The 27,823-nt window shown below is 41.1% G+C and overlaps 1 protein-coding gene and 1 non-coding gene across 4 annotated transcripts in view; both read left to right on the forward strand.

Moving 5' to 3' along the window:
- The first annotated feature begins 21,047 nt into the window (after positions 1–21,047).
- Positions 21,048–21,154, forward strand: LOC119057793 (U6 spliceosomal RNA). Its single transcript, XR_005084144.2, has one exon. It is a non-coding gene; the product is annotated as a U6 spliceosomal RNA (small nuclear RNA).
- A 4,109-nt stretch (positions 21,155–25,263) lies between these two features.
- Positions 25,264–27,823, forward strand: part of PANK1 (pantothenate kinase 1) — a 52,679-nt gene continuing 50,119 nt past the window's right edge. For 2 of the 3 annotated variants that reach the window (XM_037156585.2, XM_037156584.2), the window contains exon 1: positions 26,904–27,132. Coding sequence is in view for 2 of the 3 variants with exons in the window: in XM_037156584.2 (XP_037012479.1) it covers positions 27,105–27,132 (28 nt within the window). In the remaining variant the exon portion in view is untranslated. Of the gene's footprint in view, positions 26,241–26,903; positions 27,133–27,823 lie in introns of those variants that run through there. The other variant, XM_037156582.2, reaches the window with a different exon arrangement.

Here is a 27,823-nt window from a genome sequence, read left to right on the forward strand (position 1 = left end):
AGTTTCAAAATAAGCTTTTTTACCACAGATTTGAAGATACTTGATCCCTCCCTGACTGGTGTGGCTACATGAGTTGGTCTTCATCCTGCAAACTGAAAGGTCACCTGCTTTATTCCTGGTCAGGGAGAGACAACCCATGTTTCTCTCCCTCTCTTTCTCCCTCCCTCCCCTTCTCTCTAAAAACAAATAAATAAAATCTTTAAAAAAACAAAAAAGATACTTGATCCCATGAGTCTTTTTAAATTTCTGGAGCCAGCCTTCTGAATATTCACACTCACCTACCTTCAATGTTCCGTCATAAGGTGGTACTTCATTATAGTTTTAATTTGTATCTGTCTGATGATTAGAGATGTTTAGAGGTGGGGGCGGGGTGAAGGGGGTCAACACGGGAGGGAGGGGGTTGGGGGACATCTGTAATAGTGTCAGCAATATAAAAAAAAAGAATTGTGTACCTGAAACTTAGATGTTGTTAACCTGTTACCCAAATAATTTTTTAAAAATCAAATACAAATACATAAAGTAACTATCCTTCGAAACAAAAAACAACAACAAAAAAAAGGAAGTGGTGAGCAGAGGAGGTGGAGAATATGAAAAATAGATTTTCAATAAATACACCTGCCACAGAAATTAAGAGATTGATCCAAGAGATCACTCCGACAGGGGTAAGAGGCAGGGCTACGCACGCCACCTAAATGGCGTGCACACGTGAAGGTCAACCCCACTGTTGCAGGGCGGGTGATCCTGGACAGAGAGTGGCAGCTGCAGGTCCCAGCTGAGAGCGACCTTGTGATTCCTGTGGTGGAGATCACAAGCGGATGAGATCCTGGGACTCAAGTTTGCAATCCAAACCTGGAACTGTCTCACCTACAGGGGAACATTCCATAGTCTTACGCTAGATAAACACAGTGTGTTCCAGGACAGAATCTAAATTATTCTAATCTTGGAATTTCCACATGGTTTGTGCTTATGCAAACCTGTGCTTGCTGGAAACTGAATGACAACACTATTAAAGAGCCTTTAGCCCTGACTGGCGTGGCTTAGTTGGACACCAACCCACAATGAGAAAGGTACCTGGTTTGATTCCCAGTCAGGGCACATGCCTGGGTGCAGGTTTGGTCCCTGGTCAGGGTGCCTATAAGAGGCAAACAACTGATGTTTCTCTCCCTCTCTTCCCCTTTCTCTCTCTAAAAATTAAAAAATATATATTTTTTTAAAGATCATTTAAACAAAACAAATCCAGACATTTTCTCAAATTGTAAGACATGCATCGTGTAAGGGAGAAGTAAAATAAAAATGACTTTTCACATATAGATGTGCTTTCGGGGGATTTTTGTATTATATCCTTTTGAATGATAACTTCATATTTCCAGATGGAATACTTTTAACCCTGTTTCAGACAATCAAGAATTTCATTTTGTTTTAAATTAATTTACTTGCAATGCTAGTAAGAATTTTTTGTTATTACTCAGAGGTAAATTTTTAAATAGGTAAGGAGTTAAGTTGCTGAGAAAACTGGCCCATCTCTTAAATTTAGTTCTATCCTTATTTATATGTTTACAGTAGTATTTTTATATTGACCTCAACTGTCAAAGCATGTTAAAAATAAAAAAGCAGGAATGGGGGAGGAGGCACAAGTCCTCTGAACAGCTAAATGGGGATGAGTATATTCCGGTTTTCTTAAGTGAGAACTTTGGACCTACCTGTGCTTACCGCAGTTCACTTTTCCCTCACTAAACATTTTAGATAATATTGTATAAATAATGAAAAAATCCAAGAAAACTGAGAGTACAAAGAAAAACTCTCTCCTGACGACCTTCCACCCAAAGAAGACCACTGTTAACCTTTTCATCTCTTTTATTTGGGGGGTTTCATTTCATACACACATTTCAAATGTCCACTGTGGTTACTATTGCCTATTTCTTTTATAGTCAGGGTCAACGTTGCATTCCCTCCTTTTTTACTTATTATTATAAAATAAGCTTTCCCACCCTTCATAAAAGGGGCTCTTCAGGAGCCTGTTTAATGGCTGTCTAAGAGTCTGTCATGGGGCCACATTATAATCCAGTTTTTTTTTCAGAAACAGGAAAATTTTCTTATTATATTTTTTAGACCATAAGATGCACCTAGGTTTTAGAAGAGGAAAATAGGGGAAAATTTTTTTTGAAGCCAAACGTGGTAAAATATTTAATAACATAAATAACATAATATTTCACCAATGTAAATGTAAACAGAACTCAACAGCAACATTAACAACCATTATTCCCCCCAAATTTGGGAGGGGGGTGCATCTGATAGTCCGAAAACACGGTAGTTCCCCATCATTGGACACAGAGGGATCGTCTTCCAGGAAATCTTTTTTTCTGGATCCCATGCTCTGCCTCTCAAGCTGACACTGGTGTATGTGGCCAAGTGCCAGGGTTTCTCCCTCTGCAGGATAAATATCTTCTTAGAGTAGTCAATTTTTTACAAAATTAAAAGAGGAGATTCATTCTAACATAAATCCAACCCACACATACTATGAAACAGAACTATCAATATGCATGAATTTTGAAGACAAAGCAGAAAAAGGGTTTTAAAAATTAAATGAAATGTGATTGGAGAGAAAATGGTTTTGTTGGCATATTTGTGAATTATAGATGCTGGCTGCATTGACAGGACTGTGGATGGTCATTTGTAATGCTTAATGTTATATCTTTTGGAAGTATATATATGTATATGTGTGTGTGTGTGTGTGTATATATATATATATATATATATATATATATATATATATATATATATATATATGAAAGCAGTGCCATGTGAATACATAAGAAAACAGACCAAACCAAACCTTTCTTTGCTTTCATTGAAGAATTTCCAGGACAGAGTATCTGCTCCCCTGTTCCACTTTAAGTATGTCTATCCTTGGCTTGCCCTTTATATAATAAAACAAGAGATCAGCTCTTTACTATTGATCATGTTGGCATTATTTTTCCTATTTTTCTTTTGCATTATTTGATGTGAGTTTTATTTCTCTTCTGTATCTATTTCTTTTTTGTGGGAGACGTTTATGTTTAAAAATGGATTTATGAAGGGGCTTTTATGACCCATTTTCCCCCAAAATTAAAAAAAAAAGTATTTTTTATTACAAAAAACCCACATAACATAAAACTACCCACCATAATATTTTTAAGTATGCAGTTTAGTAATGTGAAGTATATTTACATTGTTCTGAAAGACATCTTCAGCACTTCTTCCTATTACAAATCTGAAACTCCTATACCCAATAGAGAACAACTTTTCTTTTCCCTTCCTCCTAACCCCTGGTAACCTCCATTCTATTTCCTTTTTCTATGAACTTGACTACTTTAGATACCTCATATAAATGGAATCATATAATATTTGTCTTTTCGTGATGGTCTTGGTTTACCTAGCATAATGTCCTCAAGGTTAATTCATACTGTAGCTTGTGACAGGATTTCCTTCATTTTTACTGTTTTGTTGAGTCATTCATCTGTTGCTGGGCATTTGAGTTGCTTCTACCTCTTGGTTATTGTGATAATGCTGCTATGACCAGGAGTATTCAAATATGTCTTTGAGATCCTGTTTTCAACTTCTTTGGATATATACCCAGCAGTGGGATTGCTGGATCATATGATGGTTCTATTTTTAATCTTTTGAGGAACTTCCATACTACTTTCCATAGCAGTATAACCCATTCTTTAAAAAGAAGAAATGGCATCATATTGGATCAACACCTTAGGTTCACAAGACTCAGGAATTCACTTCTTCAGCTTCCACTGACCCACTCCTTTCCCTGACCAAGCCCTGATTTTTGTTCAGGTGTTTACTTTTTCTGCAGAAGGCTCATGACTCAAAGGAATTTAACCTCATCACCAGCTTTTGGAGTGTGGCTTGCTTACTTTAAACCATTTATGGTAATCCCACCAGCTTGTCACTGAATGGTGTAGGAACTCAGACTTCAGTCAGTTAGGGTACAGCTTTCCCTTGAGAGGTTACCTCTTACTGGCAGAGGAGTGGCCATGTGACCTAAGTTGGCCCTATCAGACTCAAGGAAAATGTTTCTATAGCACGGTTGAGTGAAAGGTTTTCTTTTTCTCTTGTAGAACATGAATAAAAACAGTATGTCCCCATTTCTCCTCTGAGCCATTTATTAACAATGAGGACTCTAATCAGAAGACAAAACTGATACACAAATGATGACTAAAGCAAGAGAATATCAAAGAAATAGAGCGAAGCCTTTATGCTATTGGACCTGGAGCCCTTCTGAACTCTAGTCTGCATGTTAATAAACTTACTCATTGTTTAAACTAGTTTGAGCTGGGTTTTCAGTTACATGCAGCCAAAAGCATCCTATCTGATGTAACTCTCCTCTGCTGTTCAGACCTTTGGGGAAAAGTTTGAGAATTACCTATGTATTTTACAACCTGAGGTCTAACAACTGTTGTATTTCCTTTTTAAATATTGTCTGGTCAATGTAATCTTCCAATGACCAGCTGAGGGACATAACATCTCAGGACATTTTAAAATCTGAGAGAAGGTTTTCATTCTATCGCTGAAGGTTGGATGAAGAAAGTGGTTATTCCTCCTACATGGAGATGGCCTGTGACTAGACCTAACCTACAGGAGGAGAGGTTGTACCTAGGCAGTGGCTTTGGAGAGGATGCGATACAAGGCTACTGCTAGCCAATCCTGTGTTTTTATGTGAATTAGGAAAAAAAGTGTTTGTCCCAAGACACTTTACTTCCATATGATGGTAAACTGCTATAATACATTGATTTTGTTAGCACAAAACATTCTTTCATTTGCCAGAAAATTGTCATAATGAATATACAAGTCTATGCTATCTGGAGTATAAATAGCTCTTTCTTAGGTCTGGCACCACTGAGCATAGTGCCATCTGGACAAAGGAATGTGGCAGCTTATTAGAGAGAGACAGAACACAGAATGCAGAGCAGATGAGGAAGCTGGTGGAGGTGTACTTACAGTACTTTCAGATCAGCCCTAATTTTGATAGGTAAACAACCTTAACAGGTAGACTGGGGATATTAGGGTTTTATTTTTAACTTTTCATTTTAAAATAATTTCAGACTTACAAAAAAGATAAAACAAAACAAAATTCATCACCAAAACCAAAAATCTGTTCTCATGTATCCTTTACTCAGCCTCCCAAATGTTCACAACTTACATAATGATACTGCATTATGAAAATCAGGACATTAACTTTGATACTATACTATTAAATAATACACAGATCTTACCCAAATTTCTGTCTCACTCTTTTTTTTATGGTCCTGGATCCAATCTAGGATCATACACACATTTAACTCTCAAGTTTTTTTAGTCTTCTTCAATTTAAGATCTTCAATGTTTCTTTGTCATTTATGATATTGACACTTTTGGAGATTACTGACTAGTTACTCTGCAGAAAGTTTTTCAAATTGGGTATTTTTCTTTATTTTTTATGTTTTTTAAATATACTTTATTGATTATGATATTACAGTTGTCCCATTTTTCCTCCCTTTATTCCCCTCCACCCTCCCCCACTTCCACCTGCATCCCCCCAATTCATGTCCATGGGTCATACCTGTAAGTTCTGTGGCTTATACATTTCCCATACTATTCTTAACCTCCCCCTGTCTATTTTGTACCTACTATTCATGCTTCTTATTCTCTGTACTTCCCCCTACCCAGTTCTTCTCATCCCCCTCCCCACTGATAACCCTCCAAATGATCTCCATTTTTGTGATTCTATTCCTGTTCTAGTTGTTTGCTTAGTTTGTTTTTGTATTCTCAGGTTCAGTTGTTGATAGTTCTGAGTTTGTTGCCATTTTACTGTTTATAGTTTCTTATCTTCTTTGCCTTAGATAAGCCCCTTTAACATTTCATCTAATAAGGGCTTAACACTGATGATAAACTCCTTTAACTTGACCTTATCTGGGAGGCAGTTAATCTGTCCTTCCATTCTAAATGATAGCTTTGCTGAATAGAGTAATCTTGGATGTAGGTCCTTGCCTTTTACGACTTCAAATAGTTCTTGCCAGCCCCTTCTTGCCTATAAGGTTTCTTTTGAGAAATCAGCTGATAGTCTTACGGGAACTCCTTTGTAGATAACTGTCTCCTTTTCTCCTGCTGCTTTTAAGATTCTCTCCTACTTTAGGACTTCCGCCAAGATGGAGGCATAGGTGGAGACGCCGTGCTTTCTCACACAACCAAGTTTAGAGACAACAAAATATTAGCAATAGAAAACACAGCCAGAACACAGAAAATTGAACTTTTCAGAAGTCTGATAACAACGAATATTTCAGCCTGACCAATAAGAGGGGCGAAGCCAGCTGCTGGCGGAGCGGGGTTGCACAGGAAAACTCAGTCAGGCAGACTCAGGCGCATGGATCCCAGACGTGGGGTTGCAAAGGGTGGACCCAGTGAATGACCCAGGAAGCGACCCAGTGAGGGACCAGCGGACCCAGCAAGGGTGTAGGGCAGCAGGTTGACTGTGCGCAGATAGACCGGGGAGGGAGTGGGCAGTGAGACTGGACGGAGCAGGCCCCAGTGGCAAAAGGCAGCAGAGAGGGCCGCCATTTCCCCACTCTGACCCCGCCCCCACATACAGCATCACAATCCAATGACCTGAGCGGCCTCACCCTGGTGAACACCTAAAGCTCTGCTCCTCCTACTTAACGGGTGCAAACAGACCAAATATGGCTCAATAAGATCTCAAAGCCCCAGAGCCCATAACTCTAAGGGACGTGAAGAAATAGCCAAACTTTCAGATGCACAGTTCAAAACACTGGTGATCAGGATGCTCACAGAACTGGTTAATTTTAGTCACAAATTAGAGGAACATAAGAAGGCTAAACTAATTGAAATGAAGGGAATTGCACAGGAAACCAATAGTGATGAAAAGGAAACTGGGACTGAAATCAAGGGAGTGGACCAGAAGGAGGGAAAAAATGACCAAACAGAAAAATATGAAGAAATAAGAATTCAAAAAAATGAGGAGAGACTTAGGAACCTCCAGGACACCTTTAAATGCACCAACATCCGAATTATAGGGGTACCAGAAGGGGAAGAGGAACAGCCATGAGTGGAAACCTTATTTGAACAAATAAAGGAGAATTTCCCCAATCTGGCAAAGGAAATAGACTTCCAGGAAATCCAGGAAGCTCAGAGAGTCCCAAAGAAGTTGGACCCAAGAAGAAATACACCAAGGCACATCATAATTACATTAGCCAAGATTAAAATGAAGGAGAGAATCCTAGAAGCAGCAAGAGATAAGGGGACAGTCACCTACAAAAGAGTTCCCATCAGACTGTCAGCGGATTTCTCAAAAGAGACCTTACAGGCAAGAAGGGGCTGGAAAGAAGTATTCCAAGTCATGAAATCCAAAGACCTACATCCAAGATTGCTCTATCCAGCAAAGCTTTCATTTAGAATGGAAGGACAGATAAAGTGCTTCTCAGATAAGATCAAATTCAAGGAGTTCATCATCACCAAGCCCTTATTATATGAAATGTTAAAGGGACTTACCTAAGAAAAAGAAGATAAAAAAGATGAACAGTGAAAGGACAGCAAACTCACAGTTATTAACAACCACACCTAAAACAAAAGCAAACTAAAAGGACAGCTAGATCAGTAGCAGAACCATAGAAATGGAGATCTCATGGAGGGTTAGCAACAGGGGAGTAGGAGGAGGAGAAGAGGGGAGAAGGTACAGAGAATAAGTAGCATAGACGGTAGGTAGAAAATAGATAGGGGGAAGGGCAAGAATAGTAGGGGAAATATAGAATCTAAAGAACTTGAGACACGTGGTCATAAACTAAAGGGAGAAATGGTGGGGATGAGGGATACAGGGTGGAGGGGAATGAAGGGGGGAATAGAACAACTGTAATGGCATAATCAATAAAAAAAGAAAAAAAGATTCTCTCCTACTTTAATCTCGGGTCATGTAATTATGATGTGCCTTGGTGTGTGCTTCCTTGGGTCCAAGTTCTTTGGAACTCTCTGAGCTTCCTGGACTTCCTGGGAGTCTATTTCATTCACCAGATTGGGGAAGTTCTCCTTCATTATTTTTTCAAATAAGTTTTCAATTTCTTACTCTTCTCCTTCTCCTTCTGGCACCACTATGATTCGGATGTTGGAACAATTAAGTTGTCCTGGAGGTTCCTAAGCCTCTTCTCATATTTTCGAATTCTTGTTTTTTTCATTCTGGTCTGGATGAATGTTTTATTTCTTTCTTCTGGTCCAAACCATTGATTTGAGTCCCAGTTTCCTTCACTATTGTGAAGGGTCTGTATATTTTTTATTTCACTTTTCATAGCTTTCACTTGTTCCTCTATTTTGTGACCACACTCAACCATTTCTGTGAGCATCCTGATTACCAGTGTTTTGAACCTTGCAACTGATAGGTTGGCCATATCCTCCTTGCTTAGTTCTTTTTCAGGAGTTTTAATCTGTTCTTCCATTTGGGCCTTTTTTTTTTTTTTTTTCTCAGCGTGCCTATTACATAGTAAGGGGCCGAGCCTTCAGTATTTTCCAGGGTGGGGCAACCCATATCACTTCATTGTAGTGCTGTGCATCAGGAATGAGTCCCAAAGGGAACAATGCTGAACTCTCCGCTGATTTCCAGTCCCCTCCCCCACCACCCACAAGCAAATTAGGTGCTTCTGATGCTGATTCCTGGGTGGGTGGGTTTGTGTCCATTCTAGGACCCTGTGGTCTCTCCAACAAACTCTCTTGTGAGGCTGGGAGTTTTTCCTGTTGCCTCAATCCCCACAGATTTTTTTTCAGTCAGAGGTTTTGGGGCTTTATTTCCCATGCTGGAACCCTGGGTTGCTTGGTCTGTGTCACTCCCCAGTTGTTACTCCCGGCTTATCCACACACAAATGTCAGACCACCTGCTCCACCAGCTGCCACCTTGCCTCCAGTCCTCTCCAACTTGCTGCCTGTCTCTGCCCCTCCTACCCATCTGGATGAATGTTTCCTCTTTAACTCCTTGGTTGTCAGACTTCCATACAGTTTGATTTTCTGCCAGGTCTGGTTGTTTCTGTTTTTAAATTTGTCCTCATCCTTCTTTTGGTTGTGGGAGGAGGCACAGTGTATCCACCTACACCTCCATCTTGGCCAGAAGTTGACATTAAATTGGGTGTTTCTCATGTCCTCATGATTAAAGTTAGATTATGCATTTTTTGTCAAGAATAGACAGAAGTGATACTCTTCCCTTCTCAGTGCATTTCAGGAGTCACATGACCTTTTAAAAATTTTATTGAATTTATTCAGATGACATTGGTTAATAAAATTATATAGGTTTCAGGTGTACAATTCTATAATATATCATCTGTGTATTGTATAATGTGTTCACCATCCAAAGTCAGGTCTCCTTCCATCACCATTTGTCCGTCTGGCTACCTACCTACCCCAACTTCCTTTCCCTCTTGTAATCACCATACTGTTGTCTGTGTCTATGAGGGTTTTTTGGGTTGGTTTTTTTGCTTAATCCTTTTATCGTTTTCACTGAGCTCTCCTATCTCCCTCCCCTCTGAGATCTGTCAAGCTGGTTCCTGTATCTATGAGTCTGTTTCTGTTTTGTTTGTTAGTTTATCTCGTTCATTCGATTCCACATATGAGTGAAATCATATGGTATTCCTCTTTCTCTGACTGGCTTATTTCACTTAGCCTTCAGTTCCATGCATGCTTTCGCAAAAGGTAAGATTTCCTTCTTTTTCACAGCTGAGTAGTATTGCTTTGTGTATATGTACCACATTTTTTTTTATCTACTCATCTACAAATGGGCACTTGCCCTGCTTCCAAATCTTGGTTATTGTAAATAACACTGCAGTGAACAAGAGGTGTATATATTCTTCCAAATTGATTTTTTTTTTGTTTCTTTGGGTATGTATTTCCAGAAGTGGAATCACCAAGTCATAAGAACTTTTCTGAGGAAACTCCATACTGTTTTCCACAGTGGCTGCACCAACTGCATTCCCACATCCCTTTCTCAACATCCTTGCTAACACCTGTTTGTTGACTTACTGATGGTAGCCATTCCAATAGGTATGAGGTGATATCTCATTGTGGTTTTAATTTGCATTTCTCTGATGATTAATGATGTTGAACATGTTTTCATATGTCTATTGGTCATCTGTGCGTCCTCTTTGGAGAATTGTCTACTCAGATCTTTTGCCCACTTCTTAATTAGATTGTTTATTTATTTGGCATTAAGTTCTTTATAAAATTTTAAACCTTTTTTTATTGATTAATTTTAGAGGGAGAGAAACATTGATTTGTTGTTCTACTTATCTATGTATTCATTGGTTGCTTCTTGTATGTGCCCTGACCAAAGATTGAACCTGCAACCCTAGTGTATCAGGAGGATGCTCTAACTATTTGAGCTACACAGCCAGGACCAAAATTCTTTACAAAATTTGGATAGTAACCCCTTATCAGATATATCATTGATGAATATGTTCTCCCATTCAGTGGGTTATGTTTTCATTTTGTTGACGGTTTCCTTTGCTGTGCAAAAACTTTTTAATTTAATGTAGTTACATTTGTTTATGTTTTCTTTTGTGTTCCCTGCCTAAGGAGATATATGAGAAGAAATATCACTACAAGAAATGTTCAAGCCCTGGCTGGTGTGGCTTAGTGAATTGAGTACCAGCCTGCAAACCGAAGTGTCACTGGTTCGATTACCAGTCAGGGCACATGCCTGGATTGCGAGCTGTGTCCCCAGTAGGGGGCTTGTGAGAGGCAACCACACATTGATGTTTCTCTCCCTCACTTTCTCCCTCTCTTCCCTTCGAAGAATAAAAAATAAATAAAATCTTAAAAAAAAAAAAAAAGAAATGTTCAAGATTTTTACCCCCTATGTTTTCTTCTAGGATTTTTATAGCTTAAGTCTAACATTTAAGACTTTAATCCATTTTTAATTTATTCTTGCATATGGAGTAAGAAGGTGGTCTAGTTTAATTTTTTTTGCATATATCTGTCCAATTTTCCCAACACCATTTATTGAATGAACTATCTTTAGCCTATTTGCCTCCTCTGTCAAATATTAATTGACCATAAAGGTGTGCATTTATTTCAAGGCTCTCACTCTCTTGTTCCATTGATTTATAGGTTAGTTTTCATGCCTGTACCATATTGTTTTGATTACTGTGACATTGTAGTATAGTTTGATATCAGGTAGCATGATTCCTCTAACTTCATTCTTCTTTCTCATGGTTGTTGTTGCTATTTGGGGTCTTTTGTTGTTCCATATAAATTTTTGGAATATTTTTTTCTAGCTCTGTGAAATATGCCATTGGTATCTTATTAGGAATTGCATTGAATCTACAGATTGCTTTGGGTAGTGTGGATATTTTAATGCTGTTACTTTGTTCTATCCATGAATGCAGTATATGCTTCCACTTATTTGTATCTTCTTCAGTTTCTTTCTTCAGTGTCTTACAATTTTTCAATTACAGATCTTTTACATTCTTGGTTAAAGAGTCATGTGATGATATGTCTAATTACTAGTGAAGTTAACTATGATTACTTGATTATGGTCATATGTGCCTGATTTCTCCACTGTAAATTACTCCTATTTTCTTCATAATTAATAAATATCTTCTGTGAAGATACTTTGAAAATATGCATAAATCCTCTTGGTCATCAAATTTTGTTCCACTAATTTTACATCCATTGATGATTCTTACCTCCAAAAATTATGTTGTAGTCTTGGCCAAATGGTGAGACCAAGATCTGAACTTCAGAATAAGTTTGGAAAGGCTCCCCAGAAGTAGGTGGGACGCATCTTGCAATCTGAGTGTAATCTGGTGATTAAGAGCAGGAGTTTCCTAATCAGAAAGATCCAAATCCAAATATTGTCTCCACCGTGTATTAGCTGTATGACCTCAAGCAAATTAACTTCTCTGAGCATCAATTGCCACTTTGGCAAAGTAGGAATTATGGAGTCTTCCTTATAGAAATTTGATGATGAATAAAATAAACATAAAGCACTTTGTACAATGTCTGACACACAGAAGTTAATGCTTAGTAAATTGTAGCTATTATTGTAATAAAATGGTTAATGTTATTGTAGTGATATTCAGCAGAAAGAAGACCCAAAATTATTTTCTTGACATGATTACTTATATAAAAAAGTCCTTTTGTCCTTTAAAAAAATTTTTTTTAGCCTTTTATAAAATCTACCTTGGAAGAATATACTTCTGATGTACCAATTAAATGGGGAAGAAACCAGAATTGATGTACACCCCCCACCTCATATGCCTAGCATTTTGGATATGATGACAAAAGAGAGAACCTACCTGAGACCAAAGTTAATGTAAATATAATATCTAGGATTATTAATCTCTTCCACAGATACTGCTGGGATTTTTTTAACCCAGTAGCTGATTTTCTTTATAGCTGATTTTTTTATTCAAAGCAGTAGAACTTTGCTGCATATGTAAATGTAAATGTACCCAGCTTAAAAAAAGAAATTTTTATTTCCCAAGTTTCCTTGCAACCAAGAGTGGATAATATGGCCAATAAGCAAAAATCTGCTAGGTGTGACATCTATGAAAACTACTGAATTTTATAAAAGAGACATACTTACCTGGTATGTGCCTTTTAACCTTCACTCTCCTCCCTTCTTCCTGCTTTGAACTCAAAAGCAATGCTTGTAGATGCAGAAGTCACCTTGTAACCTAAGGGCTAAATGCCATACATTAAAGATGATAGAGCAGAAAGATAAAAGGGTCCTGGTTTCTTGTGCAGCTGTTAATCTCTCTATAAATGAGGAAGCTGAGACTCAGAGACTTTAAGCAGATTATCCATGGTCACTTAGCTCTTAAGCAATGAAGCTGGGATTCAAATCTATATATGACTCCAAAGTCATCTATTTTCTAGAGTACAAAGCTTCTTAAAAGAATGCACATATTTAAACCCTTGTCACATTTACACGTTGTGATGGACAAAAGTTAGTGTGAGAGGTAAAACAAAGTGACAAGAGAGCCACAAGTCTCACTCAAATATTAACTCTAGCTTGACCAACAAAAATGAACAGGTGGTTATCCAGCACTTCATCTTTAACTCCAGTAAAAAAGGTTTCAGCAGCGACTTGAGCTGAGTGTCACCAGGTATTTGCTCCCAAAGAGCAAAACATCCAAAACATCAGGGCCTAAGGCAGAGGTCACAAAAAATGTCAGATCTGTTTTGACTAGCTGGCATGTTTAATAAATTGCTTGAACCCATAAATATTACATAACAATTAAGATTTCTTGTGGCTCTTAGAAAACTCCGGATTTGGCAACAGTTACCAGGAGCTACCCCTCCAGAGGACCATCCATTCCATACTGCTTCTCTGTTGCCAAGCCAGAGCATGTATTTCCGTCTATCACCAGGTTCGTTCTATTGCTCTTAAAAAAAAATTATCTCTATCAAATAGTTGATCTCCTCCTCAAACAAAAATGGACGCATAGCTGGCTGTTTCTTATACCTGGCCCACCTAAGTCAAAATTTCTGCTACCGGCTAGTAGCCTCAGAATTTGGAAGAACAGTCACACGTGTGCTTTGTAAATCTGTTTGCAGATGCACAGCCTGTCTAGATCATTCATACTATCCTCCTGTCATGGAAGTTACCTTTGCAACCCTTCACAACAACCACAGCAGTATCACCACTGGCATGGACATGGGAGAGGTTAGGTGATTTTTCCGAGGTCTTATTCATAACTGCTACATTAGAATTTTGACTGCTGTTCTGGTTTACAAAGCTGTTGTCTCAGAGAGCTGTTTTTCAGAAAACAAGAATAGGTGGAACAGGTAGGCCAATGGTCCTCTGTCTCACCTAATTGTGACCTTGCATTATCAGTGCTTCGTTGCTACCTTCTTCCTTATCGTGATAAAATGAGCTAATATTGTTGAGCACAGTGTGCCAGACACTATGCTAATGGCTTTACTGACTAATCAGCCCATGTTGCGGCAGAACTGTACCACCTTACCCTTAGTAGTTTTATCTGGGGTGGGGGGAAAGGATGCTTGGGCCCAGCTATGGCCATAAAGGCCTCAGAGCAGGAGCATGTGGTCAGGCTGGATTTTCAGGGAACCTTACTAATGAACATAATGAAGAACAGGACAATATGGTTAATGGTAGGAGACAGCATGGTATTCAATTCGACTTTTCACTTTCCAGGGAAAGTTCCCTCAAGGTACGATGGAATCCGTGATTTCAGGACACAGCACTTTACACCCACATGCACACCTGTACTGATTAATTAATCATCATAAGAACACTCTGAAGTCTATTGGGGGATAAATTTTTAAAAATTGAATTATGATTCACATACAAATATAAAATGAACATGTGTGTGATTTTATTTAACATATCAAGTAATGATGAATTAAATAAGACGTTACAACCAGTTCAAATGAGAAGCCAAAGAGCAGACAAGTACATTTACCCATCAGAATGTTAAAATGAACTTACCTTTTAGGTGCAAAACTGATGTACAGCCAGAGGACAATAGTCAATTATACACCACTAGACACAATTACATGATACTTATGATATTAGTTCAAGCAATTTATTAAACACCCATACCCTAGAATCACTGCATTACCATTTTCTGCAATTTATAGACCACGGACAACTCAAAGACAGTAAAATACAGAGATAGTCTGAATGGGTAAACTAGAGAGAATACCCACCAGTGTTTTTTTATTCTCATTTCAGAACATTTCACAATTTTTCGTCAGAAGTACTTCTGTCGTTATTCCCCTTTTACAAATGAGGAAGTTGTACCCAAAAGAGGTTAAGTAAGTTTTTCAGTCTCACAACCACTAAGTGGTATAATCATATTTGAACACAAATGTAAATGAATCTGGAAAGAAAAAAATAACTCTGTTTATTAAATCAGTATCCTTCTTGGATTCATTGTGGTTGAAAAATTCAATTCAAAGCAAGCAAGAATCAGAAAACATGAGCCTACTTTCCTCTTTATAGATATTATAAGCAGGTAGCCTGAATTCAGCCCAAGAAAAAATTTTTTACTTGCACAGTGTTTAAATTTTTCATTTTAAAAGTTAGTTATCTATTGCTGTGCAACAAAATATCTTTAAACTCAGTGGCTTAAAGCAATAAACACCTATGCTACCCAGTGTCTTAGTGTCTTGAGTTTTCAGACATGAGGTTGGCTAGGGCCACACCATCTGAAGTCTTGACTGGAGATTGGCTCACTCACATAGTTGGCAAGGTGGTAACAGCTGCTGGTGGGAGAGCTCTGTTACTCCTCATGTGGGCCTCTTAAAAATGTTTGAATATGTTTATTAATTTTAGAGGAAGGCAGAGAGAGCGAGAGAGAAACATCGTGAAACAGAAACATCAATTGGTTGCCTCCCATACACACCCCACCCAGGAAATTGAACCCCCAACTTTTTGGTGTATGGGGTGATGCTCCAACCGAGCCACACTGGCCAGAGCGCAGTGTGGGCCTCTTCAAAGCCTGCGTGAGTGTCCTCATTTCGGAGTGGCTGGCTTCCCTCCCCCAGAGTGCCTGATCCCAGAGAAAGTGAGGCAGCCTTCCATATCCTTTATGACCTAACCTCAGAAGTAGGTCACATACCACCAATCTTGCCATATTTTATTGGTCACTCAGACCAGCCCTGATACAATGATGCACTTTGTTAAATGGCTATACCAGGGCACAGATACCATAGGGACAGGACCATTCGAGACAGTCTCTGAAACTATCATGTGAGCATTAAACATCATGAGATTTTATTTAAGAATCTAGATTTCTGACTTCTGAAAAGCCAGACCTGGCAACCCTGGGCCTACATTACCACTTGACAACAGTTAGCTGGCATTCAATACTTACTGCTCTCTTCGGAAAGAGCTTACTCTTCCAGCATTCGTACTTGTTCCCTCTCAACTTATTCCTGTAACCTACCTGGATCTTTCAACTTCTGTTTTGTGGCAAAAGTAATGTCCAAGATCTTCCTGTCTCTCGACAGGTCTGGGAGGCAATTTAATAAATAACAGAGGAGGAAAATGTCAAACACAGTAAAAAGTTTTTCCGGGAGCCCCGTCTTTCCCTCAGTTGGATCGTATTATCATTCTTTCCTATTTTCCACCTGCCACTAGCATTTCCACTCTCTTTTGCTTTATGTGAGAGTTACTGTGTCCATGAGACCACGTTTGGGAGTTGCTAAGCCTAACCCCTAGAGAAGCTTGGAGGTAGGAAAGGGAAGACTATTCCATGTGGTGACTTCTCATGGAGAGAAGGTACATAATCTTTTCAAGGCAGGGAATCAATATAAATGTCCGGGGATTCTGTATGTACCCTGGTAGTTTCATGATGCAGGAGGCCAGGTAGGTGAAGGGAAATACTCTCACGAGAAAGTGGGAAGTGATGCCTTGGCCCCGCTTTAGCTGGTTGTCATCCCATCATTCTCTCCTATTTTTCCCTGTGATCCTTCTGTGAATAGTGAGCAGAATCAGGTCAGTCAAGTTTTCAAGCTTGCGTAATAAACACCTATTGGGTTGACTTTCCAATGCCTCCTTCCCCTTCTTCTGGTGGTTTATTTGAAGGAACCACATCTCGTACCTCCCAGTGCAACTCCAGATGGAGTTAACCCTGGCCTCTAGCTCTCGGGTTGACCATGTGACGCAATCCTGGTAAGGGAAGCCTGAACTCTCTAGTTACGTGGATCAGTTAAAGGACAGTGATGACTCCACAGGACCATCAGAGCCAATCCCAAGGCTTTTGCTGAAATGTGCCACTCACAGAGCTGGCTTCTAAAACATCCTGTGTGATCATCCACACTTTCTATCCTCTCCCAGCCTCTAGCTGCATATCCATGCTCAGGGAAAATGGGAGTCATGCATTGAAGATGAGGGAGCTCCTGTTAGATTATGCTCTGCTTGTTTGCATGAAGCAGTTTTTTTCTTGACCCCCTTCTCCTACCTACATTGGATTACAGAGTGAGAAATTAACTTCATCATGGCTTTGTTTTAAGACACCAAGATTTGGAAGTTCATTTTACTGGTCTAGCATTACTATTATAATGAAAACGCCCCAAATGGGACCTTAAAGGAGGGCACTAGGAAAACACAAATCTAAAATAAGTGACCCTGGCTTAGCATGCCAGTGGTGGGAACAAAGGAAACTGGCTGCAGAAGCAGAAAAGGTGGCAATCCATACTGTGCAATGGCAAAACATTTGACAAAAATCCTCGCTTGCAATAACTTAAGAGACAGCCACATTCTTACTGATCTGTCAGCTCCAAGAGAAGCAGTTGAAAGGAATCAAACTGTCTGTGTATACTGGCCGTTATTGGTTGGCAATTTTAGGCAGTGTGCAGGAAGAAATAAAACAGGAAAATTACATACATTTGAGGTCTTGAAGTCTCCTAGACCCCAAATAGTAGGAAATAACATTGAGAAAACTGTGAGCAACAAAGACTTGCTAGAGGACCAACCACCTTATGGCCAAGATGTCATTCAAGTTGCAGCCTTCCCACTCAATCTGGACAGCACCCAGGTGACTGCCATTAAGTTGAGAGAAACATAAGGAAGAGGGGGGAAAAAAGACAAAGAAAACTGAGAAGTATTTCTAGGACAGTATTTGAGGTACAGTTTGTGCCATAAGAACTGTGTAGAAGGAAATCAATGAGAAGCCTGTCAAGTTTATGAGGAAAGAGTATTTCTAAAGAAAACGAAAGCCAGGGACAAAGACTAGTCAAGGCCTAAAACAATGAACAGCCTTGGGCTCACAGCTTTCCATATGAGGAAGCTGACTCCAAAATCCGCGTAGACCCGGAGATAACTTACTTCTCATCAATCACTTTAGGTATTGCCATGGAGAATAATCAAAAGAGAAGTCCCAAAGAGTGGAACCAGTAGACAGAAAAATGTGGACAAAATAATTCCTATCATAGAGGGGAAACAGAGTCCAATGAAAGACATTTCCCAATGCCTCTTCTTTTTAGTTTATAACTTAATCAACCAAAAAATTACCACACGTGGACCAGATGGAGATGACTGAGCATCATCCTGGCTTTGGATAATGTTCTGGGGGTTAGGGGTGGTGGTGGTGGAAGAGATCTATGGGAGGAAGAGTAAAACAAATTTATTGACCAGAAGGGCAGCTGAGACTGACCATGCATTTTCCAAGGTCATTTCTTTTTTCTAGTATGTATTAAATCAAACTACATTTCTCAGCCTTTCTGGCAGTTAGGTAGGGGCCACATGGTTGAGTTCTGGCCAGTGAGATGTGGACCAAGTCGATATATGTTGCTCCCAGGCCTGTTACCTAAAACATGCCCACAACCCTCGGTGCGCTCTCTGATCCTCACCTGCTAGCTGGATGGCAACATCCAGGGCAACACTAGGTTCCCAAGTGACTGCCTGCAGCAGAAAGCCCCAGCTGTTCAACTCTCTGTGAGCTACAAATAAACATTTATTATGTTAAGCCACTCAGATTTTGCAGTTATTTATTACAGAAATTAGTGTTAACTATGCCAACTAATAAAATCTCCACTATACCAATTTAATATGCTAAATGTTGTGCGACAAATGGGCAGCTAAATGTTTATTCAGAGATTCCAGACCTGTTAAATACATTATTTTAGCTGTTAGATGATCACAGACCAAGTGATTTGATAAATAAATTGTAGTTTTCTAAGGGTGTATTTCTGACACAAATTGAATGGAATTCCTGGCCCAACTGGGAATGGAATAATGGATGTTATGTCTAGATGTGCCTGAGAGGTGGGCTATAAAAGGATGTAAAGTGACTTGGTTAAAGCCTTAACAGCGTTTCCAGCAATGGTCCTAGATCTAATCCCGAGTCAACATCGCAGATGATCTATTGCTCAAGGTCCGATCAGAAGAGAAACCAACCTGGATGTCCAAAGGGAGGGACTGTGGGTCTTCTTCTCTTCCCCTCTCTCCAAAAATAAATAAATAAATGTTCTTTAAAAAAAAAGAAAAGAAGTTAAGGAGTTAAGGGGCCCAGGAGTTAAGATCACCCAGTGAAAGACAGAATCGAGGAGACCCCAGAAGAAGGGCAACGGCTTTGAAAATGCCTCCCGAGGTAAAGAAGGGAGGAGAGAAGGATCCTGCCATTCTCTCCCCAGTGCCTCCCATGGACCTCAGCCAGCAGGAAGACAGCAGGGACCTGAGGAAGACAGCCCGCAGGAGCCAGACCTCTGGCCTGACTGAGCGCAGCAAGCGGACAGCAGGCGAAGGCTCTGAACACACGTGAAAGTCGGGATCACAGACCCTGGTAAAAACAGGAAATGTAGAACACTGTATTCCCAACGGAGTCAAAGCTGAAGTGTTAGCGCAACTTGAAAGAGCATTACAGTCAAAGATGGGATATTTTAAAACTTCTGTTGCTTCTCAGAGGTTCTGTTCTAGTTATTGTGATTTAAGTTATCACTTTTCTCCTTTTCATTCTAGGTCATGGAAGACCAGCATGTGGGAGAACTTTTGTATTCTATGAAAGTGTTGCTTCTCTCTCCTTCGGTTTTTGTAAGCAACTTTTAAGTATTTGAAAACTGCAGAAGCAAAATGTGCAAGAAATTCTGCCTCATCTGTTCAGCGGCCATATGATATTGGACAAACCACTTACCCAACCTCTGCAGGTCCATTTTCCTCATATATAAAGTGGACACAATATCTTATTTATCTCACTGGCTTCTTGAAATGATCATAGTTTTTGTCTTAATAAGAATATGTGAAAATATTGGTATACAAAAAAGCATTGTATAATGTTAAAACATTATACATATTAATATGCTTCCACATCCAGCTCTCTCCAATTCTATCCTTTATTTTCTGGGTTAGCTTTCCTAAGATATAACCTAAACACAATCAATTTCATCAATGTAAGTGCACAGTTCAATGAGTTTGGGCCCATATATAGTGCTACATAAGAGTAGTGAGTCCCCTGGCTTCTTGTTTCGCTCTCGAACCACAACTAGCAGCCCCCTTCCTTAGTAAGTTAATTCTGGTAAAATCTGGGGAGGCACTGTGGGGAGCCCAGGCTAGAGGCTGTCCCTTCAGTCCTTCCACCCAGTTCCCTCTATTAATTTGTTCAATGCTGAAATGACTTAAAGTCACTTTTATTATTTGCAGCTACTGAACCTTCACTATTCAGAGGGAATTCTACCTGGAAAACAGGGAAGCTACATGACAAATCTGAATGCTCTGAATGCTGGGGTCCTAACACAAGACTCACCCCACCACTGCCATCACGCTCAGAGGTTGTCACCAGCATCCCCCAAACACTGGGACTTTAGTTCTAGAGACATGAATACACACACACACAGATACACACATATACACACATACACACAGAATGTACATATGATTTTCCCTCTTTCAAATGCTCTTCCAAATCACTTTAAATGACAGATCTCATCTCAGTCTCTCAACCCTCAGGTACCAGCATCAATGAAGCTTCCTGAACTACCCTCATCTAAACTGCCCCTGCTTTGTCATTCTCTTTCCCTTCACCTTGTTTATTTTTTATGTCACTTAGTAAAGTCTATACTTATTTACTTGTACCTGCTTATTCCCTGTCATCTCCTGTCCATGCCCCCAAGAATGTACGCACTGTGACGGGTGGGACTTTTCTGCCCAGCTCATCACTGTAACCTTAGGACTTGAAACAGTAGCTTGCACACGGTGACATCATTTAAAAAATAATTAGACTGCAAACAATTTTAGTGAGAAATAAAGGGACCCAATGATTGTTCTGAAAGGCAATGCTATGCAGACAGGGGAACAGTGTATCAGGTGTTTGCAACCATGGTGCAAAGTCTGCAGGTAACGGGATGAACACCACCTTTGGGGAGGCACTACAGTTCGGAATCATGCAGTTTCCAGAACCACCCAGACCTGAGTTCAAATGTCAGTTATACATTTTCTGCTGTGTGAACCTCAGCAAGTTAATGAACCTCTCTAACCTTCAGTTCTCCCGTCTGGAATATGAAAATAATAACTCACAGTACCCAACTCACACAGCTTCTGTGCCGATGAAAAAGGTGGCACTTAGGTGCTTGCATTGGCAGCACACATACTGACATTGGGACGCTACAGAGAAGAATAGTGTGGCCCCTGTGCAAGGATGACATGCAAATTTGTGAAGCGTTCCATATTTTTTTGACTGTGGGAGCAGGAGGTGGGATGGGTGGAGGAGGGCAAAGGGGGGAAATTGAGGCAACTGTATTAGAATAACAATAAAAAAGAAGATGGCACTTAGTGTGCTTAGTACAGTGTATGGCATAGAGGACTCAGTAAATATCAGATAGTAACTTATAATTTTGCTAAACCCAAGTCCATTCCTGAAATTATACTTGGGGTTACTATGATCATAGCTTATCAAAATTCTGGGTAGCCATACTCCCCACCTTCACCAAATCATAATTAGTAGGTGCTCAAAGACTCTTAGTGACTGACAGGAAGTTTGTTCCTGTGGGCTGTGTTTCATTCCTGTACACAAAGTTATTACTGGTAGTGGCAGCTGCTGATGCTATTTTTCCATCTCTGTTGACTGGGAAAAAAATAAAATTTAAATAGGCAACAAGCATACTGAGTAGAAAAATACTTCATCACCAGAGAGAAAAGCAACCAAGATAGGGCAGTAAAGTGAAAGAGATTGGCCTAACCTTTCTCCAATGTTTTATTCTAGTGAATAATTTCCTTACGTTTGATTTGCCCTACTGAGAAATTCAGAGTCAACTTATTCTTCCGTTCAGCAAGTATTTAGGAAGTGCTACCATATTTTAAATATAGGACAGACTAAGAATACCTCCCCTACACTCACACCCATACTCACCTTAGCTAACTTCTCCTCAATGTTCAGAATTCAGCTTAAATATCATTTAATCTGCGAAAGTTTAAGACTAGGCCAGGTCACCCTGGTATGTGTCCCTCATGACACTGGGAGCCTTAACTTTCCTGCACATCACAGGTTGCATTTACACCTTTGCTTTTGTGCTGATTATGTGCTTAAGGCCTGTCTTTACTGAAATCTAGGTAAGGGGTAGGGACTTTGTTTTTGCTATCAGGTTATCATCATCATATCTGTATTGTTAAAGGACCGTCCTTTTAAAGGTGTAAAACCCAGAGAGAATATAGGTGGAAGGTCTTGCCCCTTTTCTGTGTATTTTATTTTTACATGTTAAAACCTAGATGGGCAAGGCTTACTTAAGGTGAAGATAAAACTTTTATAGGCCTGGGACATGACTACCCACCATGGCCTGCTCAGGTAGGAATTTATCATCGCATAACCCTGTGAAGTTACTGTTGGTTACATTTATTTATTACACAGCCCCTTTTTGGTTCACACCTCCCATAGCATAGGTGACATATTCTTCGTTCATTGCTTCTCCAAGCAAAGACCATCTGCATCATAATCCCATTGAAAAAAATTCTTAGTTTTATTTAAAGTATATTCTTCTTCTTTATCATCATCATCACCATGCAGATACCTATGCTCTAAACCGACTGAATCAGTCTATGGGAAATTATGGGCCTTAGCCCAGAACCTGCTCTTAAAAAATCTCTTAGGTTACTGGTCATGCTGTTTCTTGATCAGGTGCAGTTTACGCAGGGAGTTTATTTGTGGCAAAATTCATTGAGCTTTACCCTTAGGATACATGTCTACATGTATGATTTTCAACAAAATGTTGACCAGGAAAAGCTCCCTGGTTTATTCTTTAAAAAAATTTATTTATTCATCTTTAGAGAGAGGGGAAAAGGAGAAAGAGAGGGAGAGAAGCATCAATGTGTGGGTGCCTCTCCCTGGCTGTGTACTGGGGACCTGGCACGCGCGCAACCCAGGCATGTGCCCTGACTAGGAAATCACACTAGCAACCCTTTGGTTTGCAGCCCGCACTCAATCCAATGAGCTATACCAGCCAGGGATCCCTGGTTTATTATCTACGGTGATGCTGGAGAATGCTTGACTTACCTCTCTCCAAGAACTGTATGGCCCTAGGGTAGTGAAGGCATCTGTTTTAGTGTCTGCAACATAGTACACACTTGACATGTAACTGGCAAATAAATTAATGAATGAACAGAGGGAGAGAAGAAGCTTGTGGGTTCCCTTCTCCATCACTCCCTTCCAAACATTATTCCATCCCCTGCTGGAGCAGGATAGGTCATGCTCAGAGTTACACCTCTGACACCTTCCCCCTCCCCTCAAATAGACCTGTGAGATGCCACCTGGCTTCCTCCTGACCACATGTCCATGCCGGCTGTAACTGATCCAGGACACCATCCTGACAAGGGCGGCAGAAAGGAAGCAGGCGGAGGACGTTCTGTCCCCAGTACCAGTCACTTCTGCCCTGCCTGGCTCTAAGCCACCTGGCTCAGGCCTTCCTTACCATGCCTGGGAATCAAGTTGGAGAGATTATGTCCTTGGAGATTCTGCATTGCTAATCCTTCTATTTGCATCTCTGATGTCAACTGCTGCCAAAACTACTCAGTTTATGTAGGAATTCCTACTCAAATTATGTAGGAATTTGAAAACTATATATCTGAATATTTAGGAGTAGCAATGTAGGGGTTTTTTTAAAGCAAATTTACAATAGAGAGTAAGAGATACCCTGGGTGAAATATCACCTGTCATTTACTCACTCACACACAATTACCAAGAGCTTCTTAGGGATACAGTGATGAACAAAAGTCATTTTCCTTAATGGTGACTACAGTGTAGTGGGGGAAATGGACAATCTAACAATACTATCTAGCTTTTTCATAGTACTTATGATGTGCTGGGCACTTTCAAGGTATATATTTTTAAAGGTATGTATTTAAAGGTATATATTTTTAAAGGTATATCGCTGTAACAACTCAGTAATGTTCTATTATTATCCCCATTGTAGAATTAAAAGTGATAGAGTCAGGAAGGTAAAGGGAGCAACTCTCTAAACATAAGAGTTGAAGTGGAGATCTGAGGACTGAGTTTGAATCCAGACACAGAGTTCTGGGGGAAGAGATTTTCCGGCAAAAGAAACAGCAGATCAAAGGGATGATCATTTGAGGAACTGAAAGGCTCTCTCTTTTGTAGAGAGAGAGCACAAGGACCCCAAGAGGAGGGAACGAAGGTAGGGACAGGCCACACCACCTGGGTGTTTTTCTGTCTTCAAATATAAATAAGGTTAGGGAAGCAGATAATTAGGAGATTTAGGGTTATTCCTAGCTTTGCCCTCCTTAAAAATTTTTAAAATATGTTATTTACTTATTTTTAGAGAGAGGGGAAAGGAGGGAGAGTGAGATGGAGAGAAACATGGCCCGTAACCCAGGAATGTGCCCTGACTGGGAATCAACCAGACCTTTCCATTCACAGGCTGGCACTCTGTCCACTGAGTCACACCAGCCAGAGGTGGCTTTGCTCTTAATAACCTCAGCCATCTCTCTGTGGCTCAGTTTCCTTATCCAGAGGGAAAAAATGAGTGGATACTGGTTCTCAAGTGGGCACTGTTTCTAAATCTCTGATTCTAGGTAGATAAGGCTCTGCTAGAAGGCATTGCCAAATCTGAGCTGCAGGCCCTGGCTGCTGCTGAATGCACACAGGCCTCTGACTCCTCTCTAGATTAAGCACAGATGACGGAGAATGCACAATAACGCACAATAAATATGGCTGCAAGCATGGTTTGTTTCTCTTGTTTGAAATGAAGGGTGGACTAATAACAGTGTAATAAGAATAAATGACCTCTTCTGGGCATTCACCCTGTGACAGATTGTACCAGGTACTTTTAGATTAAAAAACTGAGGCTTCAGGGATTACACAATGTTGGGAAGGTCTGCACCACCCAAATTTGTCCTGCCTTTAATTAAGCACGCCCAGGCCTGTTTTGTAGGGCCAGGTGTGTTAACTTCAGCAATCACTTTCTCTGGGTTTGCTCAGTGGCTAAGTTGAGATTTGAACCCAGTTTCGACTCTAAAGCTTATGGAGCTCACCACCATTCGAAGCGGAAACAGCATGACATTGTCTCTTAAAGTCCTTTCTGGGTGAGGAAAGTGCTTTTTATAGCTGGGACTGCTTCTGTTTACTTGGTCTCTTCCAGCACTTGTTAATCCTGCCTACAGCTGTGCCCTTCACTGTCCTTACACTGTATTCCTAGGTTTCCTCTCTGCAAAAGACAACTCCGCGAGACCACATGGTGCTTGTGTTTGTGCCAGCAAAGAAATTTACTCCTCTCTCTCTCCAAATCATCCTACCCTTCTAAAAATAATCGTTCTCCTCCCTCCCCTCAGGGTTGTGAGTAGTTTAGTCACTTAACCAAACACAGGCACACTCACAAAGGTTTGAGTGTGGGAACGACGTGAATGACCTTGCAGAGGTATCTAGCCCACCAGGGACAAGATTAACAAACCTGAAACCTCTACAAATATTTAACGTCCTCCTTCTGCATTCCTCCGGAAGCTTCTCGCCCCTCTCCCGCCCACCTCGTCCAGTCTCCTCTCTGCTCGCTCCGTCAGACAAAGCCCAACCCGCCCATCTCTTTGCAAATCCAGAGAACTTCAGTCCCCATGTTGAAAGTCGTCGGCGGCGGTGGCGGGCAGGACTGGGCATGCTCAGTAGCAGGGACTGGTCTGGGAAGCGAGGAAGCCGCGTTTGAAGTCGCGCGGCTCGTGGATCTGGGGGAGGTGGGCTGCGGGGGCCCCGTTTGGGGGTGCGCGGAGATCCCAGATCCCGCGCCCGGGGCGGGCATGCTTCAGGCCGGTGGGGCGGAGACCGCGTGCGGGGGGCAGGACGCGGAGGAGCTGGTGGAGCCGGTGGGAGGAGGGGAAGAGCGCTCAGTTCGCCATCCACCGGCGCCGGCTCTGCGGCTGCTGAATCGGAAGCCGCAGGGAGGATCCGGGGAAATAAAGACGCCCGAGAATGACCTCCAGCGAGGCCGCCTGAGGCGGGGCTCGCGCGCTGTCCCACCAGCCTCCGGTATGGGTGACTACGGTGGGCAGGCAGAGCGCTCAGCCCTGCACGCCCCGGGGACCCCGCCGGGCGCTGGCACTGCTGCGGTGAACGGGCTCCTGCAAAACGGCTTCCACTCACCGCCCGTCCAGCAGCCGCGCCTCTGCAGCCGGGGCCCCGCGGACGTCGGCGACGCCGCCGCGCCCCCGCGCCTACCGCTCCTGCCCGAGCTCAAGCCGCAGCCGCCGCCCCCTCAGCACGACTCCCCGGCCAAGAAATGCCGCCTCCGGAGGAGGATGGACTCCGGAAAGAAAAACAGGCCTCGTAAGTACCCCCGGGAGGGGAGCGCCAGCGCTAGGCAGGCGCTGTGCGCCGGGCCAGGCACTCCGAAACGGCGGGGCGCGCCCACTGCGCCCCAGCGCCCGTGGGCTAGGGAACTGCCGGGTAGACGCGTCCGGAACTAGTTTTCTCTCAAGGGATTCTAAGTACTAAAGCTCGCTGCCGCACCCTGAGCTTTGCCTGTTTGTATCTGTAGAATGGGCCGATTGGACATAGAGCCTGAGCTGCTACTTGGGTCGCGGCTCTATAGAAGGCAAAGGCACTGGCTTTCTAGTTTGTTGGTGGAAAAATGCACGCGTGTGAACATTTGATGGGGTCCAGGAGCAAGGATAGAACTGGAAGAACTGTCGGAGATCCCCTTTTCTTCCTCAGACTTGTCTTTCTGGGGTTGGCGCTCCGGCAGCCAGCTTGCCCTTTGAATCGTAGAGTAGCCGCCAGAACCTCAGGTCTATTGGCGAGCGCTGGATCTGGAGGCGTGGATTTTGACAACGTCCAAATCACAGCCTATTAAACGCTGTTTCTTCACAGCCAATGAAAGGACCTGTTGGGCCAGACACACCCACTGATACCATGTGGGCCGGAACTATGTGGGCCAATGAGGATTGGAGGTGGATTTTTTTTTTTCCGCGAGTGGAGAGATAGAGTTGAGGGTTTTTAATGGTAATACCCAGCGCAGAAACCTGAAGTGCATTATTTCACAATCTAAAGCTTGTATATGTAATGTTAATTTGTAGAGTACCTTCCCAGCAGGGCGTTCTGGGATGTAAGTTTGTAGGTCGAGTTTAGAACTGGTTTTTCCTACCTGAATCGAACCTCATTCAACCAGTTAACTCTTTCTGGGTGTCTTTAATGAAGCTTAAAAATGGCAAAAAACAAAGTAAGTACACTGCATGCTACTAAATAACTGCATTAAAACATGCACCATTTGCATATAGATTATTCTGTTTGATATAGGGAAATTGCTAGATAAGTTTGCGAGGTAAAAACTTGGTATTTGGCAAACAGCTTCAGTTTCTTCTGTGTCAATTTATCAATTTAGACTCTTAGCTTTTCTGCGTTCAGTTAAAGTCTGTGAGACTTTGGAAAGTGTTTTAACCTGACTGGAATGTGGTGACTGATACTGCGTTCTGTATAGGTCTGAAATGTTTAGAATAAATGTTAAAATCTTGTCTGGAACTTTGAAGCCACACTGCAGATTTGGCTGTGGTTCTAAGGAACACATCTAGCACCTGAATTTGTCTTTACTTTTGTTTTTGAGATTTATTTTTAGAAAAACGATTTTATGCACAGAATGTTGTTACTTATGATTTATTAACCTGTTTTATTTCTTTTGAAACCACATTTTAGTTATTTCTGATCTATAGTAACAAATTGTATGAGAGTTTGCAATGTAAATAGCTAAACTATAATGAAAAAACTGTATTGAGTTTTTGTTTAGTATAGCTAGTGTGAGTGGTCTGTGCTTAATTAAAGGTATAACACATCTTAAAATAATTTATGAGGAATTGAAAATACACTCTTAATAATGGCTTGGGGACAGAGTAAAAATAACCTTGAGCCTTCGCTTA

The sequence above is a fragment of the Artibeus jamaicensis genome, unplaced genomic scaffold (genome assembly GCF_021234435.1).
Source record: "Artibeus jamaicensis isolate MK-2021 breed Jamaican fruit bat unplaced genomic scaffold, CSHL_Jam_final contig_332, whole genome shotgun sequence".
NCBI lineage: Eukaryota > Metazoa > Chordata > Mammalia > Chiroptera > Phyllostomidae > Artibeus > Artibeus jamaicensis.